At 40.2% G+C, this 25,346-nt stretch overlaps 1 protein-coding gene across 11 annotated transcripts in view; it reads right to left on the minus strand.

The window, feature by feature from the left end:
* HECW1 (HECT, C2 and WW domain containing E3 ubiquitin protein ligase 1) overlaps positions 1-25,346 on the minus strand; it is a 263,523-nt gene that overhangs the window by 179,854 nt on the left and 58,323 nt on the right. For 9 of the 11 annotated variants that reach the window (XM_080578352.1, XM_080578347.1, XM_080578349.1 and 6 more), the window contains one exon: positions 3,391-3,715. In XM_080578352.1, the coding sequence (XP_080434478.1) occupies positions 3,391-3,679 (289 nt within the window). In that variant the 5' untranslated portion in view covers positions 3,680-3,715. Of the gene's footprint in view, positions 1-3,390; positions 3,716-6,683; positions 6,708-22,112; positions 22,171-25,346 lie in introns of those variants that run through there. The other 2 variants (XM_080578351.1, XM_080578344.1) reach the window with 2 other exon arrangements.

The following is a 25,346-nucleotide window of genomic DNA, read 5'->3' on the forward strand; positions in this document are numbered from 1 at the left end:
GAAGCCTGCAGTTTATTAGGTATCATTAAAATTTTAGTGATAGTAGAAGTGGCAAGAGCAGATTTATTTTTATGCATTTCAGAGTCAACAGTCATATAAGATTATTTGGAGATATTTCCTAGAATACTACAACAGCAGTGACTAAACTCCTCTGAGGTGGGAACTGCCTTCTGTTCTGCTTTCATATAGCCCCTTCCAAGGATGCTCAGAAGCTCTCACAAGACAAATAATAAATAATAACTCTCATGCTCCTGAATTGAGTTTTATAGAAAAAACAACGCCATGCTGCTTGATACCTCAAGGACACAAATAATTTCTCTGTGTTTTCATGGCTTTTGTGCTTTCACCACAATAATAAAGTATTGCTACATTCAAACCTTTCAGGTCAAATCTCACAAACCCAAAACAATCACAAAAAGGATTGGACTGTAGCAGAGAGCTGGCTTTGAGACAAACACTGGAATTACCAGCAGCACTGCAATAGTTAAGAGTGTTGCCATGCAAGTGGTAATAATAGGCTCCAACATTAATCCCCTATTGAGCAGACTGGGAAAAGCTCATACTTTCTTTGGTTCTCTTGTTCCAGTCTGGCTGGCTGCTAATTCAAAACGTAGCCATATATCAGTTTACATCATGAAGGTCAGATCCACAAGGCCAGGAACGTTTCCTCCCTAATCAGGAGTGCAGACTGGGGAAATCTGTGCAAGCGCATGCACAAATCCAACCCATTAGGATGTCTGGATCTCCCATTCCTGTGGATGCATCACAAATGTTGAACAGAGTGTTTTATTTCAGGACAGAAATGTGCTTTTGGATTGACCCTTTCCAATTGTCCCTACTTTGGTTCACACTGCGGTTATCTTCAGGTACAACATCTCGATTCTCTCCTGGTGAATCTGAACTGAAAGATGCCCTACAGCTACCCAAGGGCGCTCTGTTAGCCAGACTGGAACCGCTCGAAAGCCAAGCCCTCTGAAATGAGTTCAGCAGCTGTTTGCTTCTGCAGATCAGTTCCTCTAGGTTTGCTCTATGTCATTAATGTCAATACAGCCATTGCACCAGTCACCTTCCTAGGCTCCAAGTTTTTTCCACGTCAAACCAATACAAAAAAAAAAAAAGCAAGTGAACTTCACAGTCTCGCAGATTCTTTCTTTATGGGAACCAAAAAAATAAAATAAAATAAATCTCACCTCACGTCAGGTTTTGGAAGGGAAGTGAAAAAGGAATGATGGGTGCTGCTGCCTGCTGTTACCTTGGCTATTTAGATTAGGAACCTGAGAGGATGGAGACAAAACACTTCCAAAGACATCAAGGGCCAACTGTTTCTTGGAGACTGGACACACTAATCATTTTTCATTTGGCAGCAGTATTTGTCAGAATGAACCACTGATTATTTCCTTTAACAACAAACATTCAGCCAGCAGGGGCAAGGATGCATTTCACAATTTATCCTTCTAATTTATTCTAATTCTAATTTATTGGGGTGCCTTGAGCAACATCCTGGTTGATAAGGTAAATTATGGAGGAGTAGCAGGGAGGATTTTTCACTCCTAGTTAATCTCCTGTGTATGGAGGTTACCTATCAAAGAAATACGGGATGTATCCTCATAGCCTTTGATACAATGTCTGAGCTATGAAACCTGGCTGAATTAGTTCATCCAATATGCAACAGCTCTGTGGACATTCTGTTTACAGCAGACCATCAGAAGGGATGCTTTTGCCTGTTTTTACTGGAGCAAAGCAGTCCTTCACGAGTTGTCTGCACTGCTGCAGAATAGGCTTAGAGTATTCCATGGTGCCTAGAAATGGCAGCCTTCTCATCTGTTCAAATAAAACAGTCAAAGGCAATCTTAACTGTAAACACAAGTAATTGTTATGGCCAACAAACCAAACTGCTTTCGCTGCATCTGTTTTGAATCCAGTTTCTATCTTTTTCTTTTTTCTTTATTGTCCGTTTTGTTTTCCTAAAAGATTTTAAATTCCAGGAGCCTACCTTTATTTTCAAAACAGGGTATTTTATGAGGTTACTCACAGGACGAAGTATTGAAGCCTGGCTTCCTGCACCCCATGCTCTTTTCCACAGCCATCCTCATCTTCCCCTTCTCCAAGTCACATCAATAGACTGAACTCCTTTTCCAGTGCCTACCACTATGCCAACTAGGGCTCCTCTGCACTCTCCGACCTCCCATCCAGCTCTTTCTCATATCCCCCACCCTGCCAACGCCTGTGTTCCCCACATCCTCTTCGCACGATGCCAACCCTTCTGATCTTATCCACTAAAGCACCCAACCAACACTTTCACTCCCTACGATTGCTCCAAAAGCCCAACTCACAACCTCCTATGCTTTACCTGATTTTGTTTGACTTGCTGCCTGGGCAAGACAAAACATTGAACTGAAATACCTGAGATTTGAACTGAAACATTGAACTGAAATATCTGCTAAGGGCTAGGCACACTTATCTAAACAGGTACCGGCAGCATTTTACCAACATTTCCCTTTTGGAATGCACAATTTACAAATTAAAAATTTGTATAAATTTACAAATATGAGTCCATCTTCTTTACCAAGCCACTGTTTTTCAGAAAACATTTAGAGTTTCGCATTTTTAAGACCTCTAATCCACTGAGGAATGTGACTGAAACTGATCCACCATGTTCAAAACTTACCAGGGGGAAAAGAGTTAATGCAGACTTCAGTCTAGGCAGTGGGACTATTTCCATAGGAACCAAACCAGGTCAAAAGGCTTATTTTATATTGAAGTGAAACAATTAGGTAAATGTCCATTGAAAGCATTTCTTATTACTTTTCTGTGGGGCTGCCTTTATACAGATGGAGATGCCAAAAATATGCTAATGGCTGAATAGAGCTTCCAATGTGCAAAAGAAAAAAAAAGAAAAAGTCATCTGGGACTGCAGACTGCCTCAGTCTATAATTATTATTGTTCATATCAAAATATCCTCTGGCTATACAGGAAAGGCATTCTGTTTCACAGGGTTTTTTAATGATTCATATTCTTGACTTGTAAAACCTCTCATCTGTCACAGATTACTCAAGGACTTGTGAGAGGAAACCCTGAAAATATTATGCTTTCTTTATATAGAAGGCATTTTCCACAAAATCCAAATGGCTTTAAAAATAAAGTGTCTTGAAATTTCAATAAACTGTCGATAGAAAGGATTCTCATATCTCTGTTGAAGAGAAAGTCAGGGCCAGGACTGCAACTAGCAATTCAGGAGCAGAAGAAATCTTGTTGTATATAAACCCACTTAAAGCTTATACTCAGTGGATCTGTATTAGCCCGTTATTACCATTAGCCCTTATTACTCTAATGCTTACAACTAAAAAAAGTAGCAAGAAAACCGAATGGGAAGGGGTAAGAGGGACTTACCAATGAGATACATGCCAATCCAGTCCCCTGCATCCACTTCCTCCTTTATATCCCAGTATATCACTAGGTCCTGTGAGTGCCCGATGGAATAGTAGGAGCTGCTGACCATCAGGGTAGATCGGCTGTCCGAAGTGACAAGGTCCGTGTCACTGGTAGACCTAGGAATAGTGACCGTCTCGTGGGAATTGTTCCTGATGTCCATGTTATGGAACTGGTCAGGGTTATAGCTGTATCTGAGGGGCTCTTTGCACCGGCGCCGATTTTGTGAGTTCCTTGACGGAGACGCCATGGCTGCCAGGCCCAGGAACCTGTTTTGGTACAGATTCTGTGAAGGAAAATATAGAGAGGATAGTATTTACAGTATGATTCATGTTTCAGTGATGTCAAAGCTTACGAAAATTAGTGCATCGGAATGAGAAAGCAAGAAAAGAGCATCTGGCACTGCAAAAAAGAGATACAGAAAGGTGCAGCAGGCAACAGAGGCTGCTACTTCAACTTCTATTCCTCAATTCTTACCACAAAAACAAGTGCAAAAGCAAGCCTTATACCACCGAGCCCAGCTGCAATCGGTAGTGTGTGAGGGAATCAATAGTAGCTGGCTTCCTCTAAGTTAATACACGCATCCAGACACCAACACTGTGACTATCAATCGAATGGAGAGCAGTTCTCTTTCAGCATCAGGAGGCAGCCTTCCCATGTTTGACTCCTGGAGTCAATCTTCCTAGTAATTCTTATTACATTTGCAGAGGAATCTTTCGTCACAGAAAACTCATCCCATTTGGTGGAGTGGTTAACAGTGAGTAAGAGCTTCATGTCTGAAGAGTTACAGCCATGAAAACGGAGTTGTCCCTGATACCAAAATAAAGACGTTTTCACCAAGTGTTGTAGTGTCTCAGTACAGCTGACAGCTTCTCATGGTATTGCCCTGCTTTGTTTTTTGCAGTAGATGGAGAAATACTATGCACACCCTCTCTGGTAGAGATTTGGGAACGTACTGGACAATTAATGGGAGTGGAGGAGATTACTGCAGAGTAGTCATCGTGTTAGCAGTTGAAAAATTATTTAAATTCCAACCTACTCTTCTTCCTCGAGGCAAGCCGACTGACTTGTATGAAATGCGTCATGGTGCACGAGTTCTTGTGAGTTGGCAGATGGAGAATGCTTATGTTATGATGGGTTAATTTTGATGTGAAGACCTGCCTTGATACTGATCAAAATACTGGTTATTGCTTACTTCTGTGCTGTTTGTTTTCCCATTTTTCTTCCCTGCTTTCCCTCTTCTCTCCCTGCAGCTCTGCTATTTCAATCACTTGGCTTTTCATTATTCATTAGTTTTCCATTATCCATCTGTTGCCAACCATGCTGTCAAGTCCGTTAGACACAAACCTAGACAGCTTTCCAGTACGCTATGAAATGCTTTTCACATGACCAGAAGTCAAATCATCCTTTTGAACTCAAACAAATTAAGTGGAAGAAAAATCTTAGCTCTTTTGTCCAGCCAAGCAGATATTTAACCCTGGTATCTATTAAGACTATGGTAGCACAGGAGAACAATCAGCCCTGAAAAAGCAAAACTTTTTGTTTATTAAATAATATCAATTTTTGCAGAATAATTAAGACACCTATTATTATGTCCTACAATTCCATTGCACAAAAGCTGTACGGAGAGAGCAAAAAATTCACCCGGCATGTTTTTACCCTTAGAATATGCTGTCACTTCGCAGAAAGTGCCCTACAACGCTTACAATCCAATGACCCAAATCCTCAGTTACTGCATTAAACTGGGTTTATAGCAAAAATAGCTCCAGCGGGGATGCCACACCTTAGAGTGAATGCTGGCACGGTGGAATTGCAAACAATGCAAAAGGCTGCAATAGAAATAGAGGAACAGAAGGAAGGATGTCTGGGGGGGAATGAAGTGCATGCACTGCTCCCATCGGATAGCATTTGATATGCACCTAATCCTACCTTTGCTTTTTATTTTCTAACAGTTACTTTTATTCACTGTTTGAAACCAAAAAAGGAGAGTTCACAGCATATAAAACAGTGCACCCTGCAAACAGAACCCTGCATCATCTTCATATATATTAAACAAACAAACAAACAAACAAAACCAAAACAGTTTCTTGCATGCTGTGCACATATTTTAAACTGGGGAGCACTTCTGTGCATGCACAACTACCGGGCTCTAGGCAGTAATTTAAACCAATAGAAGTTTCTGCCACTTTGTCAAGAAGGTATATGCTGTCACAACAGCACCTGGGAAAACTATTACTGGTTTTGTAATGGTGAGATAGGAACATAAAGAATTTCAAGCCCACTCTTCTGTATCGGTCTGTCTCATTAACATGGCTTCCTTTGCTCATAGTGCACTACCCAAATGGTACTTCAGCTCAAAGGCAGAGCTGTTATTTCTGGTGACACAGTACTCCAGGGAACAGTGGTTCTACAGATACTTCCATTTTTGAATGGTAATGATAGAGTGTATTAATTAACTGCATACTTTCAAATTAAATCAGAATTAACGAGCATTTTTCAGCTTCAGCCTGACTTTAACTGATTTTAGTGAAAAATGGTATATTCATCAATACGTTCGAATTCTCCAAGTTCCCATTTGCCTGTATATCGATGTCAATGTCACGAATAGCAAAGCCTGAAAGTAATCCAGAAGGCTATGGTCTCCAGAAATCTCAGTCTCCCTTATTTCCAGCATTGATTCAACACAAATCATCTAGAAAAAAAGAAAATCCCCAAACTGAAAAAAATCCAAGCAAATAGGACAATATAGTGACCTATAATTATCTGGATTGAATAATGTCATCAAAATATATGCACAGATGTATGAATAAGTAGAAAAAAGGTTAGGAAAAATAGTTATTCCACATGTGATTACCAGTTTTGCAGGTTTTTCATGTAATTCCAACAATATCAGCCCCTAAGCCCTGATGACAGATTCCCGATCACAGTAAAATGGCTTAAAAATTATAAAGAGGTCCTCTCTATTCCTTGTAGAAGCAATCTGATCCACCATAAACACCTAGCACATCAGAAATTAACCTTTTTTTTGTGGGGGGGTTGAGATCGTATTTATTCCCTCTATTCCTTAGGGGTGTAGGTACCCTAAGCACACCATATACACTTAGCTATAGCCATTTTTTAATATACAGTGTACCACGTACATTATAGAGCAAGAATAACGAATGGCCAAATGTTGCCCCAACAACACAACACAACAGTATTTCAGATTTTGTCCTAAGAGGGCCTGTCTTGCCACATTTAGATACATCACACACCTATGATGTATCCAATGTGAGTTCAAGCATGTCCTAAATCAAGGGTGCCAATATTGCCTTGGTGACTGTCCTGCTGCTTGACTATTCCCTCTGAATTCATCTGGAACAGGAGGAACAATGTGACAGGAATGGACAATATTTCAGTTATATCAGCAATCCAGTTCCTTTTGTGTTCAACACCCAAAGTAACAGATGTAAAAGTCTCTCTCTTGACATTCCTCATTTGAATGAACATAATGCATAGTAATGTGATAGGACATCCATAAGTAATTTTAGTTTACTGAACTAAAAAGAAATGTAGAATTAAATTAATATCCAGTCAAGGAACACAAAAAAAATCATCACAGTTGGACAACATATAGGTTTTCTACTGCTATCAGCTTTGTAAATTAGCATTTCCTCTAATTAATTTAGTAACTACATTTCTTTTTGATATCAGAAAGAGCCCTTTTGTAGCCAGACAGCTCAGCAACAAGTATTTAGCCATAAAACAACAATGTGCAGAGTAAATCTAGCTATATAAAAGTCCTACTTAAAATGAGATTTCTGGAGGATTATCTGTGGGCAGACCTTGCCTCTCATTTACATCACTTAGCCCATCTGACAAAACAAATGTCAGATAAGAACAAATTTTAGCAGAAGGGTGCAGTCAAAAGGAAGCAGCAGACAAGATCTGATTGTAGAGAAAACAGATCTCTAAGATGCACATATAGAAAACTTATAATCAGTAAATTCTGAGAAAAATAGCTCACAGATTTTATTTTCACATTCTCTCCCTTTCACACTCACACCTCTCTTGCTGGCTGGTTTTTGGCACTGGGCAGCAAGAGTTGCTGCAACCCCTGCCTTTTCCTTCACTGCCCCAAAAACCAGTACCATCTCCCTTTCAGATAATCAGTCATCTTCCCAGTGAATTTCTCCAAAGGATTCAGTGCTGCCAAGCAGCAACTTCTGCTGGAGAGCTGTAGTGCTTCATGTCTGGGGAGGTGGGGGTGTGATATTACTTCGTATTATTTTACATCATGCCAGAAGGGTACACAATGCTTTAGCAATACAGAGACAGATCCCAGCTAAGGATCTGAAAAGATCCAGCTCTGTTCTCTGTTCAGAAGATTCAGAACTGGCTTTTAGATACTCAAACTGACAACCAGTTACTTCCTACAGCTACGTTGACAGAGAGATATTTGTGCAGTCAGGATGGTTGTATGAGAGACTTTCACTGCCCATACCAAAGATATATGATTGAAATACAACACATCACTAGAGTATTGGCAGAAGAGGAGATTACAAGAAACGAGGAGACATTAGCCAGAATGACAGTGGGTTCAAACTGAGGGATATGTAGTTTTACAGATGTCTGCAGACATCACTGCACATTTACTTGTCCAAAAACTTAACGGGACTGTAGCCAAGACTAACATCATGGGCAAATCAGATGTGTCGTCAGCCTCTTGTTTTTTTCTCTGGAGATAAAGGGTCTCCTTATAAGCCCTACAAATGACAACTAAAAGCTTATGATTTTGTAAAAGAGAAAGAGGAGTCAAGAGATATAAAAAATTAGGCTAGCATTCTGAAAGAGATAAATTATGACAGAAGTCTTCTGAGCAGCTTTAAGTAAGATAAGATCACATGTATCAAGGAGGATATTGCACTAGCAGAAATATAAGGTAGTAACAGCTTCTAGGAAAGATTCAATTGGGTGGATGAGAGATGACATAAAAAGATTTTAAAGACCTAGTCATGGCCTGCATGTGAACACCCAGGGCAAAATCTCAAGACTGGGCCAGAAAGACAAGCAGTAAAGTAGCACTGCCTACAGGGGAAGAAGCGATGGGACTCTGCCAAAGCTTCGAGGCAGACCAACTTCAAGGTGAGCCTACCAAAAGGGCTTTCAGTACATAAAACTTTTATTAGAGCACAAATTAAACCCCAGGAACTTCTGCAAGATAGAAAACTCAGCTGTGGTGGGTCAAAGAGTAAAAAGGCTGGGTGAAAGCAAAAAAATGAGAACAAATCTTTCTCTGTGATGTTCTCCTGCTTTTCATAGCCCCAAAGACTTCCTGTAGGATCTGCTCCCTTTCATGGCAGCTCTTCTTCCTGGCAGCCTTCCCATCTCCAATGCCGCTGCTGCCCTCAATCTCTTTCCCCGTCTATTTCCCCGCCACCCATAGCCCCGGAGGTCCCTTGTGCTCAGCAGCTTTCAGGGGAGGTGCACTCTCCCTCTGACAAACTGTGAGCAAGAGAAAGGTAAAAGAAATGCACAGATTTCCTCCTGTTTGCCTGGGGATGGTTCTCTTAACAGGGCATGTGATATCCACCCTGGAAATTACCCTCAAAGAGAACATTTGCATTTTCCTTCACTACAATCAACAACATGAAGTGCAAGGCAATGCAAGGTTAAGTAGAAATATAGCTTTAAATACGCTGTAATCAAGGTTACAGTTTCAGCTTCCATTATAACTGCCCCCTATCCACCTACTCCCACCTATCACAGCTATTTATTTCTTTCCCAACACGTGAGCAAAAATCCCTTTGGACATCTGAATTTTGGAAGAATTGTTAGTGTAACTGTTAGCACAAATATACATATATATATATATATTTGTATATATATATTATATACATATATTACACATATATATATTTGTAAAGCATGGCTTACAGTACAGCAAAAGCCAGTAAACAAGGTCTTACAGTGCAAGCAGCTGTACAAAATCCTCTGCAAATGGTTCAGCCATCCACCATGAAAATCATCAGCCTTGGGATTGCTCCAGAGCCAAGGGATTTGGACAGCAAGATAACTTTACAGGATTGGGCCCTTTACTTGTGAGGCACAAGAGTGGTTTCTCAGAACTCCAAAGGAATCATTCTATAGCATGACAGAGTCACAGGATCCCACAGTCTAATGAACACCTTTTTCCTGCAAGGTTTTACAGAGTGTACAGATGACACTGCTGCCCTTGGGAAGTCTGAAATGAAGGAGGTTGCAAATGTTTCAAAGGGATGCATGCCGTAATAACATCAAAAAACGTTCAGTGCGTTTGTCTTAATATTGCACATCTTTGGCACACTGTATGTATATTTATTTATGCTTTATAATAAACACTAATCGGAAATCAAAGCCATTATACATCTGCAGTGGGTCAAAAGGACATTAATAGGGAGTTCATTTTTCCATTTCCTGACCTTTGTGCATTTCCAGTTGAGCTTTACTGCTATGTTAATGCATCCTCTTGCATTTAACTTTGCTTCAGTGATGTGCAAATCATTGCAAAAATTTGAATCAAAATGAAAGAGTTGGCCTTGAGGTCAGACCGGCAAGGTTTGGTGCTGGTGTGTGGGATTGATTCCCGATGCAAGCGTATTAGTGATAAGGCAGCAAAAGCTAGCAGCAGTAACCAGACGTACTTTTAGCGTCTACAAAGTGCATCCAACAGCAACTGCCCCTGGCAATTAAGAGCAGTCTGTATTTTCTGAGAGCACTTAAACAATCTTGTGGGCACGAGCAGAGGGGAACTGGACTATTGGGCAAAATGATTGAAGGCAAATTCTTGGAGTTCATAAAAAGTAAGGAAAACAGTTAATGATGCTTTTTCTCTTCTCCTTCTGGATAAGTAAGAATAAAGTGCTGACTAGTGAACCCAAGAGAGTGTACTGAAAGGCATACACATCACATCTCCAATTAAATGACTCCAAGAATTAAGATTTGCACACCTGAAAGTGCATAAACCAAACAAGTTTCTGTGTAAAACTGACATTTCACTAGGTTTGGATGGGATCTCTCCAAGCTTCAACATTTTAGACTACTTATGTCTCCCTAGGAGCAATTAACAATCTTGCATTCAACAAGTTGGTATTGACACAGTGACAATCCAACCACGGTTCACTACAGAAGGCACTTGGAAGTTTCTGCAATAGAATGCAGCTAAGAACAAAATTGAGTTCTTAATTTCTCTGAAATTAGTAGCATGAAAACAATGCTGTCTCAGCAACTAGGCACAGCGAAGAATAAGAAACAGCCATCAGGCTTACCCGTGATAGAAAAAAGGTCTGAAAACATTGCCAATATTTAAAAAAAAAAAGCATATCCGTGTACGCATGCAATATGGCCTGAATATAAAAACTCAAAAAGATAACTGTAGGGAAATAATAAAAGGGTCAGTATAGTAACATTTGAAACCACGATAATACTGCATAGCTTCACTCAGATCTTTTCACACTACAAAATGAAGGAAAGAACCTGACGATCTGCTCATACGCCACTATCAAATACTCTGAAGCCCACAACGCTAACCTTTGCTGGGGCTTTATGACGCACGGACCAGGAAATCTGTATTTTGGCTTGGTTTTACACATCAGGAGCAGGCACAGAAGTGGTGCTACACTGCTGCTACACTGCTGCAGTACTAGACAGGCAGCACAGAGACTGCCTCTCACCAGGTGCAAGATGAGGCATTTGGCTGGTAGGAGACCGAGCCCTCTCCTAACATCCATCCTCATGTCCATCAGCACCAGCTTCACAGATAGAGCCCTGGTGACTGCAATGCCAAAGACTAAACGTCTCCACTCCTCAACTTTTCAAAGCCAAGGACAATATTTACAAGCAATAATCACTGTAAGAAAAACAACAACAAACAAATAAAAAAAAAATACCAACACAAACCAATTGTTTGGTAGCAGGTAGTTTCTTTGATCTGCTGTTTAAAGTAAAGAAACAGTCTCAGCAGAGAGATGTCCAAAAAAGCCTGTGTGCCCCCCATGCCAATCAATTTATTTCAAGTCTCCTCACTCCGTTCTTCATGTCCAGCTGCACTTTGCTGGTGTCCCGGGAGCTCTGCTTACTCCAGAGGGGTTTCAGGAGGGAGGAGGTAAGAACAGGAGGTGGCTCTCCTCTGCAGGCTGAACATGTTGCTGCTCTTCTGTGCAGTGAGCAACTGCTGTTTGTACTGAGAAGTCCTAACCAGATGGATGCCCTACTTCAGGTTCTGCATAGGACAATAACGACCACTTACCTGATGCATTTTTGTAACCAGCGGCTTCAGTTCTTCCAGTACTTCCCCCACGCAGAAGACCAGTATCTTTAATAGCACTCACAGCGTCCTGGATTCACCCAAGTCCAGGTAAGTACCTAAGTCACCTCATTTCAGACCACAGGTTTCCAAGACTTCCTGTGTATGCAGAGGGAGGAGACAGGCTCCTCCAGAAAAAGACTGAGATCCAGGTAAGGCTTTCCCCAAGATTATTCGGCTCCGCCTCCCTTCACCTCTACAATGAGCCTGTGACTGTTGGGATCCTGGGTTAGGGATGTTAAGTCAGACGGGGTGGAGTAAGACATGTATTTAAACTTCTCAGGATGCAAGATTTTATAGGAAAAACGTAACTGGGCAAAGTACACCCGACGGTGGCAGAAAATGCATATTATAAATACATTTAAGCACGTGAAATAGAAATACATCATAAGGCATATTAAAAGAACGTACTAAACTCTACTACCTGATTTTTTAAGTTTTTTTTGTTGCCTCTCATTTTCCAGGCAACAATATAAAATTGTTGCAAACTAGATGGCACTTCTGGAGAAAGAGAAAAATAACCGAGTAAAAGAAATTACACAGCATATCGTACACACTGCACGTACAGGTCTCTTCAAACATGTAATACCAGTAAAGGCAGGAGAGGTTTACAGGAAAAGCTGTGAAGAAGTCTTGCAAAATTTAGGAGATTATAAAGGAAATGATGCAGAGTAAATAAGAGCTGCAGAAGAATATCCAGTAACGTACAACGTTTCCCAGAACTGTCAGCTACAATCATTTCTCTGCTCAGAAGTAGCCCCACATTTCTCAACTCCCCAGAGTCCAAAGACTCTCCTGAAAACTTTTTGCTGAAAAATCCATGTGTGAGTTCTAAAACCTTCAACATTATCTAATGTTGGAGCTATATTATACCTTCCATGATGACAACTGCTTGCTAAAAAACCAAGTTCATGTGATTTCTGTATTGTATAATGCCACCAGATAGAAGAAAGAAACAAAGTCAAATGTATTACATAGATCTTAGAAACAAGTTATTATTTATAAAATTCACATGCACACAAAAGGCAAAAGAAAGCAACCCAGCATAGATACCAAAACTTTTTAATGTTGATGAGTCCCCTTTCAGACACAAGTATGAACCTCTGCAAACCAAAGGTTCGTGGGTACGTATCGAAGGAGTATTTATCCCGCAGAGTTGGCACCTACCTGTGCACTACTGCCTCCAACCATGCTTCTCTCCCTTCCCAGACACGCTGCACAGCACAAACAGATCCATACACATGTCACAAGGTGCTCATTGCTGCTATTAGCTGCACAATTTCTACAGGCATCACAAGCACCATTCCCTGCAAGAAGAGCGTAGGGCTTCCCTGCTGCCTCCCATGCATCTAGGCTGTCAGCAAGGTCCCTGTTGCTCTGTATCACGTCCCTCACATCTCAGCCTTTGCCATGGTCCCAGGTGACAGTTTGCCTTTCTTCTTCCCGTCCCTTTTTATTCTCAGGGCATCTCTCTTTATCACTCGTTAATATTACCTTCCTCCCCTCTCTCCTAGATAGGAAGGGGTAGGGAATGAGGCATTAAATGCTGTATCAGCCATAAGGCAGGCATTGGTTTCCACAAGGGGACAATAAACACACGAAACCCAGGTGGGATGGAAAGTAACTCTTCTCATCCATGGTTCCTTCCAGCTGACATCCCACTCCACACCAAAGACAGCATTTTAAATCTCATTTCATTCATTGCCTTTCACAAGCTTTTTACCCCATCTTCATTTCTTATTAAGAGAAAAGTGATTTGAAGTGCCAGTATCTTAACCCCCTCAGGCAGACAGGCAGGGCAGAGGCAGGTAGCTCTGAGCAGGCAGCTGCGTATTAATGCCTACATCAACCACTCCTTTCATCTCCAAACAACAACAAACCATTGCAGTGAGCCAGCCCCTCAGCTAGACACCAGCTTGTTGTGCATGCCCTCAGCTCCATCTCCTACCTTTCGACGAGGCCTGTATTTTCCCTGACATTTTGAAATTAATTGGCTACAGAGCTCCCATATTATCACACTACCTCCGGACAAATACAGAAATGCCATCAGTTGAGTGTGCTTGATGCTGCCTCCAATGAAATTAAAGGCAAAACTCCCCCCAGCTTCACTGTGGAACAAAGTGACTTTGCAAAACAAAGGAGCATCCAGATAGATCTCAACAGCTGCAGGGAACAAGGGCTGGTCCACAGCTAGATTACCAAAAGTTTGTGCTTTAACTACAGCACTTCAAATACTGTCATCCATGCCTCCACCTATTCTGTTGGAAGATGTATGAAACACCCAGAGCAGCGAGCTGCATTTTAGGGCACAGATTACAGCACTGACTTTCATTCGAGTTCTCAGAATGACGCATAAATCCACCAGTAGGTGGGTGAGGATTAAGTTAAAATACAATCATAGTTTTAGACCATGATAGCTGCATGCTTTTTTTCCATGCAATTATAGTAGTAGAATACAAAACTTTTTCATTCATAACAAAAGCAGCACCCCATGAATTTAAAGTGGACTATGCTTCAGTGTTTGCTGTTCTATCATTACCGTATAGTTTTCCTCTGGTGTCAGTGACAGGCAGAGTGAAAACTGCTTGCAAGTATTAGGAGTGCAATTGCCACAGTTAAGTGTGCTTGCTCTCAACAGAGACTATGACTTCTTATGTCTTTATGCTCTTGGGGAAATTATGACAGCATCCTCATGTTTTTACTAATTAATGATTTTTAAATATACAATCATAGAATATCCTGAATTGGAAAGGACCCATGATGATCATCAGGTCCAAATCCTGGCTCCACGCAGGAACACCCAAAAATCTGACTGTATGTCAGAGTGTTGTGCAAATGCTTCTTGAACTCCGGCAGGCTCGGTGCTGTGACCACTGCCCTGGGGAGCCTGTTCTATTTAATGTTCAGATAGAATGTTTAGATTAATGTTTATTTATTTATTTATTTATTTTAAATAAAAAAATCTGTTATAACACAGGTTTTAAGAGGATCAGGGATTCTTATTTTGCTCTGAAAAACACTAAAGGAAAATAAATTTATGCTTAGTAATTCCTCAGATCCAGTGTTTTATTCTTAAAAAGAATCCTGATTCCATTAAAAACATTTGATATTACTGATAAACCACAAGTCAAAATTGAAAGAGTAAGATTTTTATTCCTGGACAGGTGAAACTAGTCTAGATACTCATCTCCATGCCAAATTCATACTTACTGTTTCATCTTTAATAAAAGCTATTTATGTTTTGTTTGTATAAATCATAATAAATTGTTACTATAATTGTATTCATGAGAAAGCAAAGAAACTGGGCAAGCTATCTCAAGAGGAAGCGAGTCCTTCTGGTATTACAATCTCTAGATTGGGAACAAGATTCAAATTTTACAAAGAGAAAATGTGATGTCTTCATATAGGGCTCAAAAAGTATCTTATATGAGAGAACAGAAGCTGTGTTCAGGGACTCTGCTTTCCTCCAGATCACTGCAAGACAAGCCGCAGCTACATGTGGAGGGTTTCCTGGGGGACTGCTAGCTAGGGTTAGACCCAAGGTAGCTTAGTAGTTTCCCCCCTGGAAAACAAGGGTGTGCACAAAGCAGATTTTCAAAGCAGAAAATGTCCAGTACAACTGAAGCAGAACTAGATCGAGTAGATGAGCAGCAGCGAACTGGTGCAAACTCCTCTGCAACCAAATAGATACCTAGAAGAGAGACAAGCCTTGCTCGCCACCATCATCACGATACACTGGACTTGCACACTGAGAAGGGCAAGAGCTGTTGTGAAATTACGAGTTCTGAACTTCAGACATACTTACTTTGCTGCTAGTACATCTCTAATACAGCGATTATATATTAATATGTTGTATCACAAGATCTTGTGTGCAGGCATATATCTGTTCACGTTATCGTGGGAGGTTCTAATTTACTTTTTCTCTGTTACTCCAGTTCACATGGGTTTGTGGTCCTGTGTTCAAAAGGTCTCAGGAGAGTTTTCAAATAGGAAGAACACTGGGAAGGGTGACCACGAAAATCGTATTTCACTTACAAACAAAAGCACATGAATGGCTCTGAAAAAGTTTCAAGGCACAGTTTCATTTCATTTTAGTGGGGACTTAAGTCTTACCTAGACTTAACCCAATGCTTTTTTTTGCTGCCATTGGTTCCCAGCAGAATTACATTTTGTAAGACTGCACTTGTAAAAGTAAGGCCCAGAACAGAATTTCTAGAATTTATTTTTCTGGTAACAACCCCTCTATCAATGAAGTGTCCTAAATCCACCAAGGATTAGCTTCTGGCACTTTGCAATGAAAGACTAGAGCTTAATCAGTATTTATAAAACCCTGCAGAATTAGGTAAATTGGAATACTATTTGGCTCTGCAGGTGTTAAACCTGAGTTTTGTTTTGGAAGAAAGACTGAGAGACAGACAGATTGTCACACAGCCAGTCACAGTGGCCACACGAACAATCAGACCCCATCAGATTTTTGCTGTAGGACATGGTTCTGTTCTGTTGAGGACCATGAAAACTAGCCGCTGTCTGGAAACTATCTGCTGATTTTATGCACAAATCAATCAAGAACTCTTTGGTCCTTTAAAATTAATAGCATTACTTGTCATCTAAGATGCTGCTTGACTTAAAAGATGACGTTCAACTTGAACTTAGTAAATCTGGAATAGTCATGAGGTAAAATAATAAAATAAAATAAAATAAAATAAAATAAAATAAAATAAAATAAAATAAAATAAAATAAAATAAAATAAAATAAAATAAAATAAAATAAAATAAAATAAAATAAAATAAAATAAAATAAAATAAAATAAAATAAAATAAAATAAAATAAAATAAAATAAAATAAGCAACGCCAGTGACCATCCTGGCTGCAGGAGCTGCTGACAGGTGGGCTCTGCCTGCCGTCCCCCTGTCCTGACATAGGTCTGCCTCTTCTCCCCAGCCACTGAGACCTGTGGAAACTCAATTATCTCAAAGCCAATTACTTCTCTCTCTTTTGCTTGAAATTAGCCAAGGGCTTCAAAAGTAATTAGGTATGGGAGTGACAGATAGACAGAAAGGGCAATCATAGAAGCCTTATCACAGCCTAGGAAGCCGAGCTGTAAAAATTACCAACAGCCTCACCAATTTAATTGATTACTCACACAAGGGAATTTACTCAAGTGTGCAAGCCTGCAGAAATAGGTGTTGGGGTTTGTTACGAGCCAGCATAAAAGTGCAACAGAAGCCAAATTAAAGTGACTTCATTAGGAGCAGGATTTGACCTAAAATATAACACAGTGCTCCACCCTTTCCAGCTCCATTCTCGTACTTAGTATTTTGTCATACAGAGTCCACTGCCTTATTCTCATCCTAGTGAGAAACTTTAGTTACAAATGAAACAAAGTACATATATTTGATAGACTTCCAGCTTACTAGTAAGTCTGTGGTTAAATTTTTTCATCCAACAATAAAGGGGGCATCAAGTAATTTTTCTTCGAGAAACAAAGAAATACAGAGATAAAAAGTTAGTGTCATGAAGAATGGACTAATTTAAATTACAAGGTAAAAAAAAATCTCCTTTATAGTTTTCAGTTTTAAAATCCCAATGCAATTACAGAATAAATTCACATAAGTCTGAGATGATGTATTTGACAAGGCTTACCCAATGTACTGTAGAATATTTTTTTTCACTATGCAACTTGCTCTGTAAGTGGTTTAATATTAATCAACTTAGACATTCATTGATTTTAATTAGCTTTATCAGAGAATCTCACAAACTAATGGATTTTTTTTCAGCCAGTTTCTCTGTTGGCTTTGAGGACATGGACCACATTTTGAGAAAAGATTTGAGAAATTCAAAACCAAACTATTTGTGCAAGTCAAAAAAAAATATTTGTGTGTGTCATTCAAGGGAAAAGCTGCAAAATACTACGGATGCAACATAGGTGCCCAGTTCGGAAATGCTGAATGTAAATAAAAAGCATATTTGTCATTTCCAAAAATAAATAAATAAATAAATTATAGCCTTTTATCTCAGGTTTTTAAAAGGCCCATGAGCTTCCAGCTGACAACAGCTGCTTAAACAAGAGGTTTTAAAGCAGCATCAGAACTTCAAAGGCATAGCCCTTGTTTTTGATTGTTTCCACCTACCGTCCTGTGGTACAGGCAAGAGGCTCACGTGTGTGGGCACAGATCCATGCAAAACTTTTCAGTTCCCCTGCACTGAATTCACATCTCACATCCTCTGGGTGTGATGAAAAGACTCCTGTGATGTCAGACTTTGAATCAGATACTGTCCTACTCTTTTCTATTCCTACATACACAAGGTTAGATAGAAAGCACTGCCATCTCCCCATCCTTCCAGTTCTGTGGTATAATGGCCATCTCATCACCAGATTTCATTGCAAGGCCTCTTTTCCTAATCACTCGAATGCTCACGGTGTTGGGTTGTGCTGTTTTTTAATGCTTGCCTTTGTTTCTGCTGGTGCCCTTAATCCCCCTCGTGCTCTCCCAAATGTACAGTTATTCCCCTACAAGGCTGCTGGATAATAAGCAAATAGAATTGCTCCTTCAATTAAACTGCTGCTGGAAATAGGGACTGACGTCAACAGGAAGAGGGAATTGTTCCAAAAATGAATCCATTCCTTAATTTCTCCATTAAGACACAACTATCATCCTAGCCAATATTTATGTTACTCTAATTAAAAAGGCATTAGGAGAGCAAGGGCTTGGGTTCACAGCTCCACCTCTCCGCAGCCCGCTGCCTCCTACCGTGGCTTAGCCCAACTGCTGCCCCCTCATCGAGGGTCTGCAGGAAAAGCCTGCTGCTTTCCTTCACGCCTGCAGGTTTGCTAAATGCTCTGTCTTTTGCACCTGAATGCATTTTGGTGGGTCACTTAGCTCTTCTGCTAATCAGACAAACATATGAGAAGAGATACAAAGTTTGAAACATGCTCTGCGTGTTATCATTAGCAAAAGTAGGTATTTTTACAGCAGAAAATAAAGCAGTCACAAAATTCTTTGGTTTTGATAAGTGGGAAGGCTTTTGGCTGGAAAACAGCTTTCAGGTATGGCTTCTTCCTCTGTCTGTTTTGGTTTATTTTTAATAATACAGAAATTCAATTTTTATAGTAAAGAAAATAAATTCACTTAACTGTTGTTTGTTTGAATTTTTGCTTAAGAACTACTACTCTTTGCAGGAGAGCATCTGAAAAGTTTCTGTATATTGAGTCCAAACTAAACCACAATTCTACACCAACCATGTTTAATTTAGGAACACTAATGTGTCTTTCTTTTTTTTACCATAGCTAACTTGTCTGATTAAAAAAATGATCTCCCCATGTGATGAATTAATAGCTTTTCTTATATTTGTGTGTTTTAATACAAACAGAATTCTACAAAAAGGACACGCTATAATGGTCACAGGTAGAGTGAATATAATGTAAATCCTGCACAAAAGCTGATTTTTTTAAGCAATGGAACAATGTAAACCCTCTTCCCTAATGAAGAACTAAGTTGAAGCGAATTGTTGCTTGTCTCATCTAGAGTAGACCTTTTAAAAAACAAGGAATGTCATCTTGCAGGAACTAGTGTCAGCCATCACATACTAGAGCACTAACTCCTTTCTGAGACATGATTTTGCTTGTGCTAATACAGTTTTTCTGTTTTCCCTTCCAGCCTTTTATAGCTTGCATTGAGATTTGGGTGCTTATATTATTAGGGCTACTATTATAATATTATTAGGGACTTCTCTATACCACTTCCACAGTTAAGGGAGAGAAAAGGGTGCTTCGATATATCAATAGGAGCCTGACTGCACTCTGTTGAGTGTACAAAGTATACTTAGGGAAGTTAACTTAAGGAACTAAAATAGGCACTTGAACACAGAGCTGTGACGGTGCTCAGGCCTCCCCAAGGGTTTGGAGCAGTCCTGCACCCGGCAAGTCTTCAAACCACTAACAAATACTAGCATTTATCTAAAATATTTATCTCAAATATCTACGCACAACTCAATCAAAAGGTTCATCTGCAAGGTCAAGTATATGACCATGCAGGTACGTACTGTTCGCTGCTACTGACTAAATCATGCATTTGTTTTAGTTTGCCTGAAGCAGTCCATATTGAGACAGAGGGAAAGCAATTTTTTTACTTAATAACGGCAAGGAAGAAGAAAAATATATTCTGTAACATCTGGAATTATTGTTATAGACTCAGTTAAATGTTTTTTTCCATGTAGGGGGACAGAATACAGGAGGTGGGGCAGGGAACTGGGGAATGACTCTTCTTTTTTTATTAATTTTTTTTTTCACTCTCCAGACGCAACGGAGAATGGCAGAAATTGAGCCAAAGGTGCATTTTCAGTTAATTAATTTCATCAAATAAAAGTTCTGTGATGGATCTAATAGACAGCACTTTGTGACAAGTACCTACAATTTGCATCACTCTGGTAAGTCTGAGTATAGCTGTCCTCAGACTGAGGACTGACCTTAAACAGAAAACTTGCCCAAAGAGAGAAAGTATCACCGCCAGTTGAATGTGTGGCAGCAGGCAGTTAAATTACCTTCTTCCTGCTGTCGTGACTTACTGAAATATCATCAGCTTCTGGCAAGGTTCTTGGTGGGAGGTATCTTATACAACCACATCTGGGAATTCCTTTGTTTTGTACGTAAGGGCCAAAATTTGTTACAACATTTATGTAGTGGTGAGAAATGCATTTGTTCAAAACTTAGGAACCTTCATCACCACAGATGAACTCGAAAACACTGCCAAATAGATCCTTCTAGTGCACAAAAGAAAAAACTTTTTGCTTTTTTTAAGTTTCAAAGGTATAACACGATCCATTTTACTAATAAAACTATTCTTAATCTTTTCTGCTATTAAAGGTGCCCTTTGTTGGTCTCTTCGCTTGAGAAAAAACATGCAGTCCTACAATGAAGAGCATCATCTCTTTTGGGGGGATATTCTATTTAGTTTTTGGACTGTGGCCAAATTGAAAAATTGAAATCCTTTTTTTTTTTTTTTTCCTTTTTATCCTTTTTCTTTTTCCCCAGAGTAATGGAAAGAAACTGCCAAAAGCCTCTGGAGATGTACTTACCTTATGCAGCAGTTTCAAAAGTCATATTGTTGGGTGAAATGTCAGGTTGTGAACAGTTTTCACAAGCTAGAACATTCAAGGATTACTTTTCACCAAAGGTATTGTTCTTCCCATGACTTTCCAACACACCTTGTGATTCTGTATGCACTGTATAGCAGATGCTTCTGGGGAAATTCGACATGTTTAGTGTAGAATACCACTGAGTTTACAGCTATGGAGAGGTGAAAGGAAGAGTACTGTTGGACACTGTCATAAAAATTTGCAGTTGTCGTTATCGAGAGGCTGTATCTATTTCCACAGCAATTCCAGCACTGCTTTATTTGCACAGAGGCTCAAAACATTCCACAGCAAAACAGCCAGTGCTGGAGGCTCTCACTAGCTACTACACAGTGCAAAATTCAATATAAAAAAGATACATCCTCATGAAACCAGAAGAATATAATGACCTATCACATACAAGGATGTTCACAGAATTTGTATTCTTCACAGAATTAATGCTATTTGGAAGACTAGTAACAAAGAAAAATGTAGAAGCAAACACACAAACAAAAACCCCAACCATAACATTTCATTGACAGAAATAACACCAGATAAGCTTTAATGCACATTCTGTCTCGCTTTGATAATGCATGACAATTAGAGAAAGAACTAAGCTGTGCGGAAAGATGCATACAGCAGCAGTGTGTTACGCATGCACATCATCTCACGGGTTCCCCTCGTACGTGGTTAGTGCCAGTCATACATTCCTGCATCTCACACATTAGTGTCTGCTGTGATGGCTGATTTGTGTGCCTTGATGACTCAGAATTAATTCGCAGTTAAAAGCTGTAGGTTTCAGGAAATGCCTCGTGAAGGTGAGCGGTTGATGCATTCTGTGCTTTGCCTACGCTTGAAGGCGTGCAACTGCAACATTACAGTTGCCTGCTGCTCCCAGGACCTCCTTGCTATGATCTTAATTGCCATGTCCTGATTCGAGAAAAATTCTTGGGCAGGCCATATTAAAACACAATACAAAAACAACACTGATATCGGATGGATACTTAGGTTCAAAAATGAAACAAAAATGAAACAGAAACAAAACAAAGAAAGATCATTTCAAATGAAGCTTGACTGGACGTGTTGCTGAAAAGGTGCTCAGATTACCTGAACTGCTTTGTTTGATCTTAAATATGGACCGGGGGCAGCTGCAACGAGCTCTGAGCTTTGGCACATTCCATTATGAATGGTAGTGAATTTATAATGGAATGGTATGGATGGTTTTTATAATCAGAAAAACACACTGACCTTAACACTACACAGGTGGAGCAGCATAATGACCCGCCAATTGTACGCGCATCAATTCCTGGGGAAAAGTTCAATGAGGTTAACTCAGCATGTATCCTGTAAGCAACATAAGCGACATTCATAAACATTGTTTTTCTACCAAAACTGTCTTTGCCAACATTTTATTAATTGACTTGTTCACTGTTGGACAGTGAGTATATCTTACCCATGTTAACAGTGTATGATATCATGCTCTGGTAGACCTGAATGTTGTCATGCACTTCAACACTGAAATATGTGTGTTTAAAAAATACAAACGGGATTAACTACAGTAAATTTTGCAGACTATACAAGATTAAGCATCATATTCATTTAATTCAAGAAGCATCTGAAAGAAAGCAAGAAGCCTGGATATAAGAAAAGGCACCATCAGTGGGTCTTCAGCTTCACCATAAAATCCTCACATTGAGGGAGCTTAGAGAGGTAGCAGTCGACCAGCATTTCTGTGTCCTATCAATTTATTGATACCCTTGGATATCATGGGGACCAGCTGCAAAGGAAGTTTATTTCAATGTGCTGTACTTGAGCCGACCTGGTATCCAACATAATTTTAGTAGTCCAAGATCAGACCATGAAATAATGAACGAACCTCGACTTCTCTAATTAACTGCAACCAGTGCTTCAAAAACCTACATATTACAAAACTACACAGGGAGAACCGATGAAACAAAGAAACTTCAACCCGAATCAGTGACAGCTAATCAGCAAGGACAGAAGGCCCCCAAACATGCAATAACAGTGTTTTCAATTAAAAAAAAACGTGAAAGACATCCACAGTTCAGCCCCAGCAGCAGCATTTACATCCGTACTTTCAATTCATTCTCTCTGCTCCTCTTTGTGACTGAGGCACTAAGACATTTGCAGTTCCTCCACTGCACTAGCAGGGCAAGCTCCTCAGCAACAAACTAGCCAAATATCCCATGTCCCATAGAATCATATAGATTGAAAAAGACCTTCAGGACCATCAAGTCCAACCATCAACCTGACCTACCACGTCCCATCACAAAGCCACATTCCTTAGTGCCACATCCACGTATCTCAGATACCTCCAGGGATGGGGACTGCACCATTTCCCTGGGCAGCCCGTTCCAATGCTTGACCACCCCCTCTCTGAAGAAATTATTCCTAATGTACAATCTAAACCTCCCCTGATACAACCTGAGACCATTTCCTCATGTCCTATCACTCGTCACCCAAGAAAAGAGACCGACAGCCTCCTTGCTGCAACCTCCTGCCAGGTAGTTGTAGAGAGTGATGAGGTCTCCCCTCAGCCTCCTCTTGTCCAGAAAGCAGAAAAAAGTCTTATAAAAACATGATTTAAATGACTACTAAAACTGTTAATTCAACAACAGTACAAAAATGAACAAGACAACCAAGAGAGGAGGGAAAGGTAGCAAGTTTAGGAAGAATGTCCACTATTTGGAAATGCTCAGTTAAAGAAAAAAAAGAAAAAAGATTTATAAAATAAAGCAATGCCATTTTATCAGACAGGAAGACTTTTAAAATACATAACAGCCATGAAATTAAAGAAAGTTAAAGTGCACGTCATGTTGTCATCTCCCTGTGCCCTTCTTAGGAAGACACTAAATCTCATGTACATAATTCATTTCAGTCCAAAATTTACCAGCTGCCTACAGTTTGGTGGCCTTTGCTTTTACTGAAACAGTCTATTTACATTGGAAATAAAATGGGGTTATCGCACAGTTGGATGAAGCCCTCTTTGGAAACAATCTCAGCGAACTTTATCCATGCACACTGTTTTCAGTTGTCCATGAGGAGTGGACATGGCACAAAAACTCTTCCAAATAACCAGGACCGCCTCTCAAAACCATTGTCACCATGTACTTTTTTTTAGCCACATGGAAACTCATTTGAGACTAAGTAGCTTTGCCCATGGGAAAAAGTAATATTCTGTAGGATTTTTTATAACATAGCCCAGTCACTTTGCTTTCCTGACAAGAAATGAGACACAAACATACCAAGGCTGCTTACATTTCAGTACCAGAAGCAATAGTAAGGCAACCTAGTGCAAGGTACGTACGGTGCTTTCCCCATCTCTGCCAGGATGTTCGCAATGACACTGCTAAGGTGACTGATGCCAGCGCTTCTTTAGGGCACCAGCACGTACATACATATATGCAATGTTGCCAGGAAAGGCTGAATGACATCCTGGTATTTTTTGAAAAACTCTTCTGTGCTAAGTCTCTGCTTATCGTGATTTGGGAGAAAAGCATGGTTCTCTTCCTAACCAGATTCTTAGGCAACTTTCAGAAAGGGAAATTTCATTATACATAGGCAGCGTGAAAAACACACAGCCCCACTCCCACTCTGAAAGGCACAGAAAGCATTTTTTTGCACTTAACGTGACAGGCCGTGTCGGGATGCCTTCACACCTTCAGGCCAGAAAGCAAGCATCGCTCAAAGTTTGTGGCAGGACTGAGAAAGGCCCCAGGCACACGCGGTCCCCATTTGAGGCCTACGCAGCGTGGGGCAGCGGGGTGCAACCCAGGGCCAGGGCCCTGCCCACCCACAGGTGTGTACATTGCATGTGGGGCTGCACGCTCCAGCTTTAATAGCAATAAACAGCAAAAGTGCTATCTTACATATCAATAGATTTACTCAGGGGGACTTCTCTGTTAAATAAGTGCTTCAGAAGTGTAATTGGGGTTGAAGTGTTCTTAAAGTACACTGGAGAGCCTGTGATCACACAGAACATCACTCAGACAAAACACGGTTTTCTGTATTTCTTTGTCTGTCCTTGTTCACCTATGAACTCCCATCTTTACATTTAGATTGCACATTTCCTGGCACTTTTGTTCAGTTTTCGCGTGGCATTCAGTGCAGCATTTACCCTCCCCTTCTCAGTCCATGACAGGTCGGCCAGTTGCTATTGAAATAAAAGTCTAAAAAGCACTTATTTCAGTAAAGGCGTACAAAAACACATACTCTCAAGAGCCTGGAAAATCAGTACTACCAGGGTTTGAGCCTGTATGCTACGGAGGTTAGAGGAACAGTGACTAGAGAATACAGGAGATGGGCTGTTTGTGTGCCAGGACCACATGCAAGCCTGAGCATCCCTTCATTTCCCTGTTGGGAACAATACAAGTTTTCAACAAAATCACTTCAGCATCCCCAGGAGATGAGTGGTTTCTTCTGAGCTCTCTGCATGACATTAGCATGAGCCCAGAGAAAAGT

Source organism: Anser brachyrhynchus, assembly GCF_964034855.1.
Source record: "Anser brachyrhynchus genome assembly, chromosome: 2".
Taxonomy (NCBI): domain Eukaryota; kingdom Metazoa; phylum Chordata; class Aves; order Anseriformes; family Anatidae; genus Anser; species Anser brachyrhynchus.